Source organism: Leuresthes tenuis, unplaced genomic scaffold (assembly GCF_036924035.1).
Source record: "Leuresthes tenuis unplaced genomic scaffold, fLeuTen1.0.hap1 SCAF_7, whole genome shotgun sequence".
Lineage (NCBI taxonomy): Eukaryota > Metazoa > Chordata > Actinopteri > Atheriniformes > Atherinopsidae > Leuresthes > Leuresthes tenuis.
Window position 1 is genome coordinate 17,150,097 of NW_027325361.1, and position 16,936 is coordinate 17,167,032.

The following is a 16,936-nucleotide window of genomic DNA, read 5'->3' on the forward strand; positions in this document are numbered from 1 at the left end:
ATCCCAGATCCAGATCAAGCGATCTTTACGTTACGAGCATGTGTGACGCATTTAACACACTGTCGATTTTCCAATCTCAAATGATTTGCTTGTCATTTCGGTTCCTCATTTCTGGCATCCCTGGCAGGCACGAGCATTTGCATGAAGCGCTGTCGCGACAACACCGCTCACAGAAGGCCATTATTAGAGGTGTTAATCTGTGTTGTGGATAAATAACCCGATAACAGGGATTTATACACATGGATTAAAGTCATGGCGTAGACACAACACCGGGATATCAATTCAATTCTTTATTTGTAATACAAGTCAGCAATGAAACAGTCAAAAGTGATTTATGAAAGAAAAAACGACCACGAGCACATTAACATGTTATTAAACCCAATGCAGTACAGCGACTCCCTCCCTTTTTTTTTAATTTTACCACTATTTAGAAGCAGTTCTGGGGCTCTCAATCATATTGTACATCCTTTCAACCTTTTTTAAAATAATTTTAACTTGGAAAAACTTATATTCTAAGGAAGATGATCTGTTTGACAAGTGGACTTCTCAAAAAGTCCTGTATCCAATGGGCTGAAGGCCCTAAGGAACTTCTACCCCTCTCAGCCTCTTATTGTTCAGCTTTAGCTCAAACTGCAGTACTTTAATGAGCTCATTATGTTGAAATTACCACTGTCACCACAGCATGTTCTCAGATAACCCAATAAGCGTTAATAAGAGTTGAACTAAATGTCCTATTATTTAGGCTATAAATTCTGAACACAGATCACTTTCATAGTAATTCAGTCCAGAGTGTCAAGGATGCCGCTGTATGGTCCACCGAGGCCTACAACTTCTTCCCTTTATGTAGTCTGTTGTAACGCCAAATATTTTCCTTCCTTAAACGTTTCCAATACTCCCAGGTGTCGGATTCCAGCTCATGCAGCTTTTTGACATCTCCCACGTTCAACTGGAACAACCTGAGTGACAAAGAAGAGGAAGAGGGAAATGCACATGAAATCCACGTGAATACCCTTTTACCCAACAGTTGGCCTGTCTCTGACGCAGTCCCAGCTAAAACAGAAAGCAAAAGTACTGCGATATTTCCACAGCGAAGTATTCCCGCTTCATGTCGCTCTGCTCCTCTATCGCTGCAGTCAGAGATAACATCAATGATGGTGCGGAACAGCACACGTCGACTGAAAAAAATAAGTCTTTATTCAAAAATAAACATCCTTTATGCTGCCACAACCACAGCTTTTTGTCAGCTTTGGTGAGCTGAAAGCAGTTTTTGCCAAAAACAAAATCAAGAGACGCATAATAGTCGCACTCGTGTAAAAATGTGGGAACAACCCACTGAGGTTGTCGCCGAAAATGAATAAAACCGGTACACTCCAAGAAACGAGGCATGCAATTTACATTTTAATCATTTAAATTGGAAACACGTCTGTCACATGGAGACAGACAAGTTTGCACCCAAACTTGAGGGACTGAACGTTGAATGAGGAAGGATCGACCAGTACCAGCCATCAGCCACGTCTCAGCCAAGGAAAAGATTTGTGTGATACTACTGGAGTGATGAGCATCTCTGGTAAGTTTCATGTCTTTCACTCCCTGCGGTACAAGCTGGTATTAAATACAGTTGATATTTCTGTAGTCTGTTTTTCCAACATCATGTATCAATAGAAAAACGGCAGAAACATAAAAAACTATTGGGTAAGAATAAATACTGTCACTTTTCTGATAGACTGTTGGTTGTTGTGGTTTATTGTGTGCGACTGCCAAACCGTCCACTGTTGTGCTCTAACAGTGCGGAGCAGAAAAATAGAAAGACCTTATTATCTAATCATCTATGATTAATATCATGGACTGTGGCTAAAGGGGGTGAGATTCAGTGACATAACTGTGACCTTCTGTGGGCGAATCTCGGTGATTCCTGATTGCCCTAAATGTATTTTCTAGCGGTTTTGATTTCTTGGTGTTTGTATGAATAATTCTGTGGTGGTTGTTGACATTGATACTGGATGAGTGCGTTCTGGGATGCAGCATCCTTGTAATAGGTGTACAATACTTTACACTCTCAGTCATGTAATCAAGCCTCCTTAGTTAGTTCCTATGACTCAATAATTCACTCCTAAAAGGTTACGGTCACTGTGAAGCTGAGCAGAAAGCCCCTGGTGTCATAGTGAGATTATTCCAGACTGTTTTAATCTCAGGAGGGTAGCGCTGAAGGCCTATGTGTAATTTACATGGCCTGCCACTGATTTGGAATAATGCGCTCTGGACAGATTGATCCGGGTTTTCTGGCCAGGGTTACAGCAGGAATGTTTTTTTTTTTTTGTCACGACAAAGTTAGTTTTTCATGTGAAAAACTTCACAGAAAATCTAAAAATGAGCAAATGCTCGGGTTCGGAGTTGCTTCACTGCCCCACAAACAGGGAAATTTGAAGAGATTAATCTGTGAATTCAAAATAAAACCAAATAATGCATTAAAGAGAAGAAATGGGGGGAAATGGTTAAGCCAAAAAAAAAAGGAGATCAGTCCTCAAACATCTTGTTCGTGGCACGCTAGTGAAAAATAAATTAATTAACAAGTCGATGTTGGAGACTGTTGCAAAATGTCTCCAGGATGCTTTAGAGTCCTTGTAAGTGATGGGAACAGAGGAGAAATATTGTGATGCGTGCACTCACCACTCAGGATATTCCTCAGTAGGTTTCAGTTTGGGGTCTTCCCCTTGTTTAAAGATGTTGGCCCCCACTGCATAAGTTGTAAGTCTGACAGGGTCTTTACACACTTCTGGACCTTTCAGTGCCTCTGTCATCATGCCTTTACCTTTTCCTTTGGCCGCTGAAAGGCAAAGAAAACTATCAGTATGACATAACAATGTCTGACTCCGAACAAAAAACAAATCACAAAATAAACGATTAAAACAAGGCCACTAACAAATGAGATGTAATGACATTTTTTTTTTACACAAGCAAATTAACCACCTAATTTCCGATCGCACACAGTGGAATAAACAGATTTAACTTCTCAGATAGGCTTAGCATATGTTTTTTAATAACCACAGCCAACTGAAACGGGGCACTAATAAACGCAAACATGGTCAGCGTTTATATCCAGTGTGTACATGTCCTTCTCACTCACCAACTTTCTTAGCATATCCACACGTCTGCATTCTGTTTAACATGTTCGTTCTACTGAGAAACGTTGTAGCGCATCTTGAGATGCATTCCGTTGACGGTGCTATCCGAAATAAACAATAGCCTAACATTTTAATCTATGTTACCTAAAGACGCAGAACACCATGCTACAGTTTGACATTCATAGTTCCTCCGACTTCCGTTTTTCCGTTTAGAATAATCTACTGCCCCCCTCTGGACGGGAGGACGCACTTGAAGGCCCGACCGCTTTGTTTGTGTTGTTTCTCTTCGATCCAACAGGTGGCAGCACATAATAGCGTCTGTCTGTGCACATAATAACAAAGCAGAAGAAGACGACTGTCGGGTTCTAGAAAATGTCTGAGTACGCCCCGAGCCAGAAGAGTGTCTTGAAATTAAAAGGTGTTGGGGAGATTTCGTCTGGAAAAAAGTAAGTTTTAGAACGTTAGCATGTGGTAACAGTTGTAATTAAAGACAATATATTTTATTCGACTTCATAATTTACACGCTCGTCGCAACGATATTGAGCTTGGTCCGAAGCCAGTTTGCTAATAGTTGAACATAACGTTTAAATTATCAATGTTTGCTTAGATTTAAATGACTAGATGTTTGGTAATAGTTTGACTGTGATAAAGACATTTTAAATTTGAAATCCGCTTCTCATCATTTCCAACATGGGCCGTTTGAGAGAGAGCTAGAAAACGTTAGCTTGCTAGCATTAACTGCAACAAAACTGCACGTAGGTCACAAGTCAGATAATTATTTTTAAATGTATCCAAATATAGCTTCAAAAGCAGGTACTAAATACTGTAAGGTAGGTCCATCAAAAGTACTTAGATATTTAGGTTAATTCGGTTAAAGTCCTACATCTTAATCCCCACCTATGTCGAGATAAGTAAATATTATCACGAAATATTTATGTTATTGACGAAATGAGCTATTCTACGTTAAATATGATTGGTCTATTTTGATATGCTATGTTGTTGGTTTGTTATTCTCAAACATGCAGGCGCCATTGAATTATGTGTATGACAGATTGACAGCAGTTGTTACTTGTATACTGCCAGGTGGTTTGATTTACTGTGTAACCATTCATTGTTAGTTGAATCAGTGGTTGTTTTAGGTAACTTCAGCTGTCAGATTCATTTGAAATGAAAAAAGTACAATATCTCTGAGAAATATTGGATATTATGTATAGGGCTTAAAAAAAACTAAAATGCTGAAGTGAAGAGCAAGTATCAGATCTGGACAGAGAAAGATGTACTTAAGTAAATAAAGCTAGTTATGCCACTTCTTTATAGTTTGAGGAACAGTTCACACATTTATCTCTTTCTGTCATGGTGCCAATTACACAAAAAGTCAATTAAATGTATGTGTCAGTTTTCTGAATGATGTTACAAAGTTCTTTACTGAAAATACATCCAGTCACAGTAGCTGTGTCTTTGGCTGGTAAGTATATATAAAACATTTACAAAAGCTCAAAGAAGGGATTTATAAGAAGTTCGATTATAAGAGTGAAATTCAAATCAGCTCGAACTTACTGTCTGAGTTCAGTAGTAACATTAATCCACAAAGTGGCAACTGACTTGTTTTCTTTCTTTTTTTTTTCTCGTTTATTTAGGAAGAAGAAGAAGGACAAAGAGAGCAAGCATCGCTTGGAGCAAGTTGTGACCAGCCAAAATGATGAAGAGGTGAAAACCAAGAAGGCATACGTTGACAAAAGGACACCAGCACAAATTGCTTTTGACAAGACGCAAGAAAAGAGAGTAAGTTGTGGTTCTTCAAAACTTCGAAGAAACAGTGATCTGATCTGAGTGGACAATACAAGCAGTAATTGACTATAGAAGTGGGGATGGGGAACTACCATGTTTACTGCCAGTAATGCTTCAGCAGAACAGAAATACTCAGTTCTGCAAATGCAATCGGTAGATAATTAACTTATGTGCTGTTTTGAAGTTTGCTGTTTCGGTAAACTACTTATTATATTATCTCTAAAAGAGACGACCAGCAGTCTCCATCTTGCCTCATCATCGCATAATGATACTGTTTCAGAGTGTAGATATTTTAGATTATTATTATAATATATGATTACGTAATATAAAGAATGCATTATACTGTATAATTTCCCTTTAGGATAAATAAAGTATTTTTTAAATTTAATTTCAATTCAAATATTTAGCGTTAATGGTGTTTCATCTTAATTCTTCCCAGTTGTTGACATTTCCCAGTGTGTGTGTGTGTGTCAGTGTTTGCACAAAGGACAAAGGTCCTTATTTGAAACGGTGCATGTTGCAACAGTATTTGCTGTGGAGCATTTACATGGCAAAATAGCATAATGAAAACGTGTTATATTTAACAAGTAAACTGCAAAATGGGTAAATATCTCCCTTAAAACATGGCATCTTGTTTAAAAAGTGACTCACGGCTTTAGCAGGCAAATGTTTGAACACCTTCTTTAAGTCATACAGTGATTGTGATGAGTTCTGTCGGTATTTAATGGGTGTAACATGTGTGTGATCATGTACATCTTTTTACCATTTCAATTAAATTCTTCTGTCTCTTGCAGCAAATGGAGCGAATTTTGAAAAAAGCGTCTAAGACCCACAAACACAGGGTAGAGGTGAGCGACGTCACACCTGGTGCTTAATAAAGCTGCCATCCACGTACATTAAGTCGCATTTTAAAAAGCAAATCGTGCTTTAATGTTGAATCTATGTTGCAGATTTTAAGAGAAAGTTTATCAAATCAATCAGATCGATGTCCTTTCTTTTTGTCGGTTACAGGACTTCAATCGCCACCTGGACGCGCTGACGGAGCATTATGATATTCCCAAAGTCAGCTGGACCAAGTAGACGAGCAGAAGATGTTCACTTTGGCTTCTTCTTCTTTCTTTTTTTTCCTACTTTTTCAAAATTTATGCCGGTGTTTTTGAATTGTTTGTTTTCCAGCTTCATGTAATTTCATTTAAAATTGGCAGTCACTCTTTAGTTGGACTTCCTGGTGTTAACAATAAAGATTTTAAGTATGAATTTCTGTTTGTCTCACACTGTACACACTCCTGAATGAAGAAGGCAATTCAAACCAGTATGCATTTATTTAAATTAATACATATCACAGAGAACTGGAACACTGCAGAAATGGCACATCTTGTAAACCCCCAAAACAAAGTTTTTTCCCCAAACAGTTTTGAATCAGATGACACAACGTGAAAGTCTGAGTTGTGAAGATGCCATAAATGACACAACGTGAACTCTTAAAACAGATTTGTGGTGTTGAGAAGCAGCTTTAACTACTAATGACACTAGTTTCCCTTATACATCACAACAGTTTTCAGCTGAAAGCCGTTTTAATGACATGACAGTGAACTTGGAGCTTTAGGTATACAAAAGATTACGAAGTAGCATCAAACAACAGAGAATTCTCTGAGGTTTTTATTAAGAGATGTTCAGGATTCGGAAAATGTTGTATTCATACAGTTCGATAGCTTTGATTTCATTGGAAACACTCCTCTCTCTCATCAGAAAAGAGCTTTCTTTAGTGTTCTCAGATTGTCAGCATTCACTTTGGCCCCAGCATTTCACTTGGCTTCACCCACTGGTCAAACTGCTCCTCGGTCAGGTAGCCCAGCTCCACGGCCATGGCCTTCAGCGTGGAGCCCTTCTTGTGAGCCGTCTTGGCTATGGCGGCTGCTTTGTCGTATCCGATGTGAGGGTTGAGCGCGGTGACCAACATCAGCGACTCGTTCATGAGCTTGTTGATTCTCTCTGTGTTGGCCTCGATGCCCACCACACAGTTGTTGGTGAAGGAGACGGATGCGTCGCCGAGTAGCTGCGCAGAGTTCAGCACGTTCTTCACCATCATAGGCTTGAAGACGTTGAGCTCAAAGTGTCCGTTGCTGCCTCCGACAGTGACCGCGACGTGGTTCCCCATCACCTGGGCTGCCACCATGGTCATGGCCTCGCACTGGGTGGGGTTCACTTTGCCAGGCATGATGCTGCTTCCAGGTTCGTTCTCTGGTAAAATGAGCTCTCCCAGGCCAGATCGGGGTCCTGACCCCAAGAAGCGAATGTCATTGGCGATCTTCATCATGCTGACAGCCACCGTGTTCAGGGCTCCGCTCAACTCTACGAGAGCATCATGAGCAGCCAGAGCTTCAAACTTGTTGGGGGCTGTGATGAATGGCAGGCCGGTGAGAGACGCAACAGTTGAGGCGACTTTCTCAGCAAAGCCAATGCGGGTGTTGAGTCCTGTCCCGACTGCAGTGCCTCCCGCAGCCAGCTGGTACACCCGGGGCATGGCGGCCTTCACTCTCTCAATGCTGTACTTCACCTGTTGGACATAACCACTGAACTCCTGTCCCAGCGAGAGCGGCACAGCATCCTGGGTGTGTGTGCGCCCAATCTTGATGATATCTTTGAACTCTTCAGCCTTAGCAGCCAGAGCATCGTGCAGAGTCTGCAGTCCGGGCAGCAGGACCTGGTGGACCTCTGTGGCCACAGCAATGTGCATGGCAGTGGGGAAGGTGTCATTGGAGCTTTGACTCTTGTTGACATGATCATTAGGGTGAACTGGATCCTTGGAGCCCAGTTTTCCTCCCAAGATCTCAATAGCCCTGTTGCTAATCACCTCATTGACGTTCATGTTAGTTTGAGTTCCAGATCCAGTCTGCCACACCACCAGAGGGAAATGATCATCCAGTTTACCAGCTGAAACCTCATCTGAAGCTTTGACGATGGCATCTGCAATCTTTGGGTCTAGGCCGTATTCCTTGTTCACCTCAGCAGCTGCTTTCTTCAGGATACCAAACGCCTTGATCACTTGGATTGGCATTCTCTCACTTGGCCCCCCTATCTTGAAGTTCATGGTTGATCTGACAGTCTGGGCACCGTAGTACTTGTCAGCCGGGACCTTGAGCTCACCGAACGTGTCCCGTTCAAGCCTGTAGTCGGAGCTGGCCATTCTGGACGTGTAGATCGAGAGTTTAGAGTTGACGTGGAGTCTCTGCAAAGTCAGGAGGTTGCAGTTAAACTGCTGGGCGCTTCTTAAAGACCGAAACATGGCTTCGCATTAGAGGTGAATCCGGGGGGAGGTCAACGTCGGGTTCCACATTGTAACCTGTTATTGGATGAGTAGGAAACTTGATCAGCGGTCAGCCAATCGCGTTGCGAGAAAGGCGGGATTTCCGCTGCGGCTGCCCTATCGAGTGAGAATGATTAGGCCGCCACATCCGGCTCTGTGAAGCGTATCAAAGTGTTCCACGTCTCTATTTCCGATGTTACAACGAAGGCTAAATTACTTGAAAAATAAAACATGGTTGTTTTACATAGATTTATCATTTTTAAAAAATTATGAACTTTAAAAAAAAAAAGACATTGATTTGACACGTCTCATACAATGTTGATTTTGTGACATAATACATGTATAATTGTATATTATGTATATTTATTTTGTATGATTAATATACAAATGTATTTAAATATTTTATTTGATTCAGATATACTTTATTAACCCCCAAGAGGCAATTATTGTTTTCTTTTTTTAACAGTGCTCCATTGGAGACATAAAAATTTACAATATTGATAGCAAACACACTGGGGGACCAAGATCCCTTTTAAGAAAATATATGAGAAATGTTGGCGAACCGAGGGGACCAGCTGTTGGACATTTGGGAGACAATTGCTGCTCTGTTCTTGTATGATACGGGATTCTAGCTGCTCAGCTGTTTTCATGCTGTACTAGTGCTGTCAAGTTCTACTGTGAAGCCATGCTGTTGTTACTGATGCAGCATGTGGTTAGCAATGTCTTCTACAGATATGCAAGGCCTCCCTTGAGAAAGCTGTTGTTTGGATGGGAGCATAAGTTTCTCTAAATCCTCTATATGCCTTTCAGCACTGCTGTTGCCTTACCATATGTACAAGCTGGCAGTTCTACTTACACCACATTCAATTTCAACTGGGCAATTATACTCCTGAGACGTTGCCGCTCAAAGTTGCTCTTTATATACCCAATCATGTTCCTGCCTGTTACCAATTAACCTAATTAGCGACATAAAATTCCTCCAGCTTTTTCTTGTTAGTACCACTTACTCTTCAAGGCTTCTGTTGTCTCTGTTCCTGGTTTTTTCAGAGATGTTGCTATCATCAAATTCAGGATCAACTAATAGCTTTTTTCTTAAACAATGTACAAACCAAATAAATAACACCTGTGAGCATTTTGACTCCTTGAGTAACGAATAAATTGCATTGTCCCATTAGTTACTTGCATATTTTGTTTTGCATGTCGAATGGCATTACTTTACACTGGCTCAAGCTGCAGGTGATACTGTGTGCTGCTGTTAACAAAGCCTCAAGGAGGACTTTTCTCTGGTCATATAAGAAGAACGTGTATAGTCAACTTTCATCTACCAAAAACGTAAACATTTGTAAATCATCATTAAAAAAAAGGATAACAAAGGATAACAAACGTGTAAACATATACATATTCTGCATTTATAAATGGTCGAACTGACCATTTGTGGCCATAAATGTCTGCAAGCATGCTGTATTGTTTCTTTTGTGTACATTGATGTAGCTATATTGTAAAGATGTACCAAAGTGTAATAAATTAAGCAACCCTTGTAAATGAAATTAGAAACAGATTGCATATTTTCTGGAGTGCAACCTGTATTTCTTCTTCTTTTTGTCATTATTATTATTATTATTATTATTATTATTATTATTATTATTATTATTATTATTATTAGGATCGTTTCAAGCTTAAAGTCTCCTATTTTGAAGCCCGAACATAAACTCTGAGCGGAAGTAGTCGATGTCTTACGTCTATCTTCGCGTCACCGTCTCTTCTCGCGGTAACGTTGGTATCGGTTAGTATGCAGCTAGCTTGCTAGCTAACTCCATCGTTTCCAGGTTTCGTGTCGACCTGAAAACATCATACCAAGAGAGACACAGTACTGCTACGCATCTCAATACTTTTGAAATCCAGGCTGCACAGAGAAGCGGGACAATGCCACACAACTTTCAGCCGGGAGACCTGGTCTTCGCTAAAATGAAGGGATACCCCCACTGGCCAGCTAGGGTAAGCAGGCAACGTTAACAGCAGACGGAGGGGCGGAGGAGGGGGTTGGCTGCTATGTATGGGACGCTGGAGAAGATTCTCTGTGTATCCTTGCACTATCTAATGAATATCTATAAACATACACATAGCCTAATCTCTGCTGGCTCACGGGAAGCGTTTTCGGCCCACAGACAGCGTACAAGGGGCAAATTTGCATGAGATGCTCCTGGCCTAATATGCAGAGAGACATATTCCAGCGAAGCTAACGCTGATAATTTGGAAATGACGTTTGAGATAACTTATTTTTCTGGACCATAAGCCCCCTCCTCAGCGTGAAAAAAAGATAACCGTACATAACTATTTTTTTATATTTGAAACCGGTTTATACGGTTTGTTTTGCTATGTTTTTTCCCCCGCAAGTTTGTAGGTATTGAACTACCATACTTGAATGTTGAAATAATGTGCGACATCTTTACTGTACTTCTCATGGTTTTTACTTTAACATCCATCCTGTTTGCAGATTGAAGATGTGGCTGATGGAGCAGTGAAACCTCCGCCTAATAAGATCCCAATTTTTTTCTTTGGGACTCATGAAACGTGAGTACAATCGGTCACCGTTACCATTTGTTATTTTGATTGCATTTTGTTGTTTGTTTGTGTAGTTTAAGAAATCTTTGTGCTTGTGTCATGGCATCATCCTGTCAGGGGCGAAAGATGGAAAATATCCTGTATGTTGCATTTACATGATGGACCAAGTGCTCCAGCACATTTAATGTGCACTGTACCGTCTTGAATGAAATAAACATTTTCATAAGCATTGAACATTTTAACATTGAATCATAAAATAAGAACTTTAGATCCTGGTGCTGGCTGAAATCCATTAACCGTGTTTTATTGTAAGTTTTATTGCCTTCTCGTATTTTTCAGTTTAAACGCTCATGAGTTAATAGCTCATAAAACTGATTTTTGTTGGACAGCTTTACTCACTGAAATCGTGTCATAAGCTTGTTAATTCCGGTCCGTTTGAGAGTCCTGTGAGTTTCAATGAGATGTGTTGACATGTTTGACAAGATAGCACCTGCAGCATATTAGCCCACCACTAGGTGGCTCCCTGTGGCCTCCCAAAGTGTGAAACCATGGTAAATCCTCCTTGATATAAGCGTAAACATCCTGTTAATTCAAGAAGACTTCAGTCATAAGCTCGCTTCCAGTTTGATAAGTTGACCCCCTTTCTTATATCTGTCTTTCACAGAGCTTTCCTTGCAGCAAAGGACCTTTTTCCTTATGAAAAATACAGAGAACGCTATGGAAAGCCCAACAAAAGGAAGGGATTCAATGAAGGTTTATGGGAGATCCAGAACAATCCACATGCCTCCTACAGTGCCCCACCTGTAGTAAGTCATCTTAGTATCTGAAATGCTGAATATGTTGAAACACATATGTTTTTTTTTAATATTACATTTTGAAGCATCTGGAAATGTCTCCTTGTTCAAAGATGTAACACAAATGATCTTGGCTTACTTTACTCTGTACTAGAAACTTTTCTGCATGTCTCCCGGCTTTTTTCAGCTGTCCAAGCCAAACTGATTCAGACACGGTTTGAATGGTTTAGATTTGCCTTGAAGACTCCAGTGATTATTGTCTTCTTCTTCTTATTGTTGTGTAAAGTGAAAATGCACATTAATCCTCTTATTGTGTGCCTGCAGCCACCCAGCTCATCGGACAGCGAGGGAAACAGTGCAGGAGGAGGAAGTGACCAGGAGGAGGATGATGAGGACGCACCGGTTCCACGGAAGGCTGAATCAGGTAGCGAGGATGACTCTGACTCGGCGAGTGACGACAGAGGAAGGGGAGGTGGAATGAAGCGAAAGCCTCAGGCTCCCAAGGTAACAAAGTGTGCTGACATTTGGTGTCATTTACAGCCACTGCAATGACATAGCCTGCTTAGTGATTTGACCTTTGATTAACTGCTGTTATTGAGTTATTGAGCTGAATAGAAAAGGGTATTCTTTCTCACAGTTATGTGAGGGGGGGGGAAGAAAGATGGTCTTGGCACGATTCTCAACTGCAGCACCAAAGTTACCATAACAATTTCCCCGCATGAGTGCATGTCGAGTATTTGTCTGCTTATACAAGAATGTCAGCAACGGGCTGCAAAAACAACCAATAATTCCGGCCAGTTTCTCTCTTTATCGTCATGAGTTTCCATGGCAATGGCAAAATAACGAAGACTCCTGATCAATGGAAGTATGACAGGTTAAACTGTTAATCTCAAATGAAAGGTGGTTATTAATTTTTTGTTGTTGTTGTTGTAGCGACCCCCTCCTCCAAAAAAGGCTCGAGGCTCCTCCAGCGACCGAGATGAAGAGGAGAGTGGGTCCCCTTCAGAGTCAGAACCCACGCCATCCGAGTCTGACTCTGGCAAAAACAGCGACCAGGTAATAGTGTACACACATAGCTGAACGCCTCGACACCGAACAGCTTGAAGTTTATTTATTTTGTTTATTTTTTTTACCTCAACAGGATTTTACTCCAGAGAAAAAATCTGGTGGTCGCGGTGGAAAGAAAGCAGGAGGCAGAGGAAAGAAAAAGGTGAAACTTTAGGAGTGTTTTACGGTGATGAAATGTTCTGTAACTTCTCTCCACATCTATATTTATGGTGTGTGTGTTTTTTTTGTGTGATGCTGCAGAAGGCTTCGTCTAACTCGGATTCGGAGTCCGGATCAGAGTCGGAGAAAAAAGTCGTGGACAGTGACTCGGAGGACGAGAAGCCTCGACCGGCTGCGTCTGGTTCAGAATCTCAGTCCGGCTCGAAGTCCGACTCAGATTCTGATCCACCTCCTCGGAAGGGCCCTCAGCCTCGCAAGAAAGGTTTACTCATGTCTCTTTAACAATCTTAGCTTCACCTCAAAATCCTGGAGATGCAGGGGGATTGTGGTTCAAGAAAAGGGTTTTAGCCCCCTCTGTTACTTCTGCCTTTTTTCCCCCTGATTCACAGAAAAACCTGCGCCAAAGCCTCGTGCACGGAAACCCAAACCTGCACCGAAACGAGCACCTTCATCATCCTCCGACAGCGACAGGTCAGGCCGCGATGGGGGGAGGGTGTCTGTCTCTCTCACCCGTGAGAGCTCCGCAGATTGCTCTGATCTGCTTGGCACCTTGAAAGTCATTGTGCATTTGTGTGTGCGGTTTTTCATGTAAAGTGACAGCGAACCCGACCGCATCAGCGAATGGAAGAAACGCGACGAGGAGCGCAGGCGAGAGCTGGAGGAGCGGCGGAAAAAAGAGGAGGCCGAGGAGCTCCGGCAGCTGCGTGAGAGAGAGAAGGAAGAGGATGAGAAAAAGAAAAAGAACAAAGATAAGGTTAAAAAAGAGAGCGACAGTGACAGCAGCAGCAGTTCTGATGAAGGTATCGATGATCACCCTTTGAAGAAGTCCAAGAAACCCCCTCCTCCTCCGATCCCCGCGCCATCCGACTCTGATTCTCCGCCGCCAGCAGAGGTAATTCTACAGCTTGAATTGCAAATTTGGAAAATGCCCTCGATCACATTTTGCTTCATATTCAGATGACGCCCGCAACTTGTTGCTCTTTTTACATCAACAGTCGAAGAAATCCTCCAAGAAGCTCGACAACCAGAAGAAGGCAAAAATAAAGAAAGAGAAGGAGAGGAAGGAAAGGAAGGAGAAGGAGCTGAAAGAGAAGAAAGCCAGGCGGTCAGAAGAGAAGTCCAGAGCGAGGTGAGTATGCAAACGTCATTAGAACATGAATTAATTGAATACTGAAGGACACGGAAGACAGAGTTCCTGCTCTCTTTCTTAGGTCTAAGCCTGAAAAACCCAAACGCAGACCTGAAAGGCTGCCGGAGAAGAAAGTGGAAAAGAAAAAGGGTCGGTCACACTCACTGTTTAGCCTGCACTGCTTTCGTTTTCAAAGACCGAAACATCCAAATATCTTTAATTATGGTGTTATTATCTATTATGTCTATATATCCAGAGCCATCACCAGAGGAAAGGCTACAGAAACTCCATACTGATATTAAGTTTGCACTCAAAGTGGACAACCCAGTAAGTTGCACAAGATGCAGCTTCCCTTGTGTCTAAGTTGTTCTTCTTGGCATTCACAAACTCTTTCCTGAACTCTTTGCATTTGTGTTTTCTAGGACATCGAGCGATGTCTACAAGCACTGGAAGAGCTCGAGGCAGTACCTGTCACCAGCCAGATCCTCCATAAGAATGCTGAAGTTATCGCTACCCTAAAAAAGGTGCACACTTCGCCGCGGTCCATCTTTCCGAGTACGAAGTTATCCTGCGTTAAGCCAGGAAAACTTTTAAACGAGCCGTTCTTCACACACAAACACCGGAGATGTTCGGGAGACTGCGCAGAGAGTTTGGCTCTCAGGTTTTTCTGTAGTTGCTGTTTACACATTCTCTCCAAAGCGAGATTCTTTCTCACGGAGATTCGACCACAGCTGGAAGTTGTCTATAGAGTGACCAGAAGGCAAAAAGTGGGATGTGTTTCCATTACGGCACTGAAAGAGGTTCATTGTTGTAGTATTTATCAATACAACTTGTATTTTTGATGTACCGTAACATTGACAAGTCACAGGTCAGTGACTCCTACAGCATTCGTACTCACCTACTGGCTGTAAATTCTCCCAGATTAGCTGCTGTGTTCCCACACTGTCTCACTCTCTGATCTAGTGGACTTTTTACTCGAAGGGGCTGGGTGGTAAATCTCTGCCATAAGTCCAGAGTAAATGATGCAAGCCTTTCTTGTTCTCATATGCCACCACTCGGGAATCATTTCAGAGCATTTCAGGACTCCAGTGCACATGTTGAAACAGCTAAATTTAAAATGACATGCAAACTGAAGAGTTTTTGATGCCGTCAGACTGGGCATTGCAGGTAAAGGTATATGCCACTGCCATTCGGTTGGATATTATTTAGTTGTTGAAAGGTATTGTGCATTTACAATATTAGTATTCAGTGGATGTGTTGCGTAATTATCTTCTTCTTTCTTTTCTTGACAGATCCGGCGGTATAAAGCCAGTGCTGCAGTCATGGAGAAAGCCAGCGACGTCTACAACAAGTTGAAACTTCGCTTTGTGGGCAAGCCAGAGGTGGCAGCGAAACCTAAAACGGACAACAAGGAGGAAGAGAGTGATGAGAAGATGACAGAAAACACTGGTAAAATGCCACTTCCCGGGTTCTGAAATCAGTCGTCTTCCCGCAGACTTGCAGAAATCCTAATTTGTCTTTTGCAGAATCCACTCCAGTGAACGGGGATTCGGATGGGAAAAAAGATTATACAGAGGTGGAGGAAAAACCCAAGTCGCCTGCACAGGAGGAGAACAATGACGATGCAGCTTCAAGTCCAAACAGGTGAGAGCCAGCGTTCCAACGTTCCGCGTCTTTACTGTGATGTGTGCCACTGACGGGACATGTGAACAGGTGTCTCGTTGAAAGAGAATTTAGGACCCGATAGGGAAAAAGACTTCCTTGAAGGTATTTTTTTCACCGTTGCTTCATGTGTGTGTGGGTTTTTTTTTGTCTGTAGGTGCAGCCCACACAGTCCAGCTGAGCAACAGCCTCACACGTTTGAGGAAGCGGACAGCTCCATTTCGGCGGAGACGGAACCACCTGCTGTAGAGAGCTGAAAGACTCTTCACAACCAAACGCAGCGGACCAAGTGCTAAAAGACGGCGGCCTCTGTTTGATGTCATACAGCGCTCCTTACACAGCAACACACACACACCCAGCCTTTCCGACAGCATCTGTTACATCAGTGTTGATGTTTTGGACATTTTGTGGTAGTGTGATATCAAACCAGAGAGCCCCCCCCCTCCTCTCAAACTGTTTGGTCCATTGTTTCACACAGTAAAACAAAAAGCTTCTTAGGTTAATAGTTTGTGGCACCGCGCAAACTTTTTTTTTTTTTTTTTTGGTTTCTGAAATCTACTTCTTTTGAACGACACTCAGCCCGTCCTGGATCCTCACCTCAGACACCCGCTCCTGGCTACTTTGTTCTGTCCACCACATGAACTCGTACTTTGGTCTGTCATACGTACATTGAATGATCACATTTTTTAGCCCTTCTAAGTGGACTTTAGGCCGGGTTAGTATGAGATGGAACTTGATTCTCACGGGAAGAAATGGAGTCGTGCAGTTGATCCGTTGCTTTGAGGATTTTGTGCAGCCCTTACATCTGTTTGCTTCATTTTATAAAGCCTGCCAAACATCACGAAGGCCTCTTGTCTGTGTGAATGGCATTGTGAGAGTGGTGAAGTACTGTGTATGAGACTTTTATGTTGAATATTTTTTTTTTTTTTAATTATCTGGTCTAGATCCAATTAATTTAGTCTGAAATTAAAAGAGTCATTTAAAAAAAACCTTGTTTTTCAGCTGAGGTCCACCTACTTTTTTATCGCCCTGTTTTCATATAATTACAGTTTTGTCTAAAGATAATTGCTGTGGAGTTAAACACCTTGCACTCTTCTCTCTGGTGTCTACTACTTTCCTAATGAATCGGATAACCGTACAGACCCAAAACTGCCCTTCGAACCTATTGAGATCTCATGTAGCTGCGGCCTATATCGACATGTTCCTGTCATGTGCATACAACACGTGTTTTTAGTGCTATGTAAATTGGTAAAGCGTTTCTATCACTTAGCCGAGACTTAAATAAAAATCTCGTCATGGTTTTGTTTCTCTTTTTTCCTACTGAGCAAAACTTGCTATAAATCCA

The 16,936-nt window shown here is 41.9% G+C and overlaps 4 protein-coding genes across 4 annotated transcripts; 2 read left to right on the top strand and 2 right to left on the bottom strand.

The window, feature by feature from the left end:
- Positions 1-277: 277 nt before the first annotated feature.
- Positions 278-3,352, bottom strand: mrpl54 (mitochondrial ribosomal protein L54). The gene is made up of 3 exons (XM_072389592.1): positions 3,125-3,352; positions 2,668-2,824; positions 278-956 (listed from the first exon to the last, which is right to left on the bottom strand). The coding sequence occupies exons 1-3, from the start codon at positions 3,249-3,251 to the stop codon at positions 824-826; spliced, it is 417 nt and encodes a 138-aa protein (XP_072245693.1). The 5' UTR covers positions 3,252-3,352; the 3' UTR covers positions 278-823.
- Positions 3,353-3,442: 90 nt separating this feature from the next.
- Positions 3,443-6,167, top strand: fam32a (family with sequence similarity 32 member A). Its single transcript, XM_072389593.1, has 4 exons — positions 3,443-3,568; positions 4,760-4,904; positions 5,705-5,758; positions 5,922-6,167. The coding sequence occupies exons 1-4, from the start codon at positions 3,495-3,497 to the stop codon at positions 5,988-5,990; spliced, it is 342 nt and encodes a 113-aa protein (XP_072245694.1). The 5' UTR covers positions 3,443-3,494; the 3' UTR covers positions 5,991-6,167.
- A 48-nt stretch (positions 6,168-6,215) lies between these two features.
- On the bottom strand, positions 6,216-8,261 carry fh (fumarate hydratase). The gene has a single exon (XM_072389595.1). It carries the CDS (start codon positions 8,194-8,196, stop codon positions 6,697-6,699), a length of 1,500 nt encoding a protein of 499 aa, XP_072245696.1. The 5' UTR covers positions 8,197-8,261; the 3' UTR covers positions 6,216-6,696.
- A 1,706-nt stretch (positions 8,262-9,967) lies between these two features.
- Positions 9,968-16,890, top strand: hdgfl2 (HDGF like 2). The gene is made up of 16 exons (XM_072389594.1): positions 9,968-10,212; positions 10,712-10,788; positions 11,444-11,585; positions 11,898-12,077; positions 12,507-12,629; positions 12,715-12,783; positions 12,882-13,062; positions 13,190-13,271; positions 13,395-13,692; positions 13,796-13,929; positions 14,012-14,079; positions 14,186-14,256; positions 14,352-14,453; positions 15,222-15,378; positions 15,456-15,573; positions 15,749-16,890. The coding sequence occupies exons 1-16, from the start codon at positions 10,141-10,143 to the stop codon at positions 15,846-15,848; spliced, it is 1,974 nt and encodes a 657-aa protein (XP_072245695.1). The 5' UTR covers positions 9,968-10,140; the 3' UTR covers positions 15,849-16,890.
- The last annotated feature ends 46 nt before the right edge of the window (positions 16,891-16,936 follow it).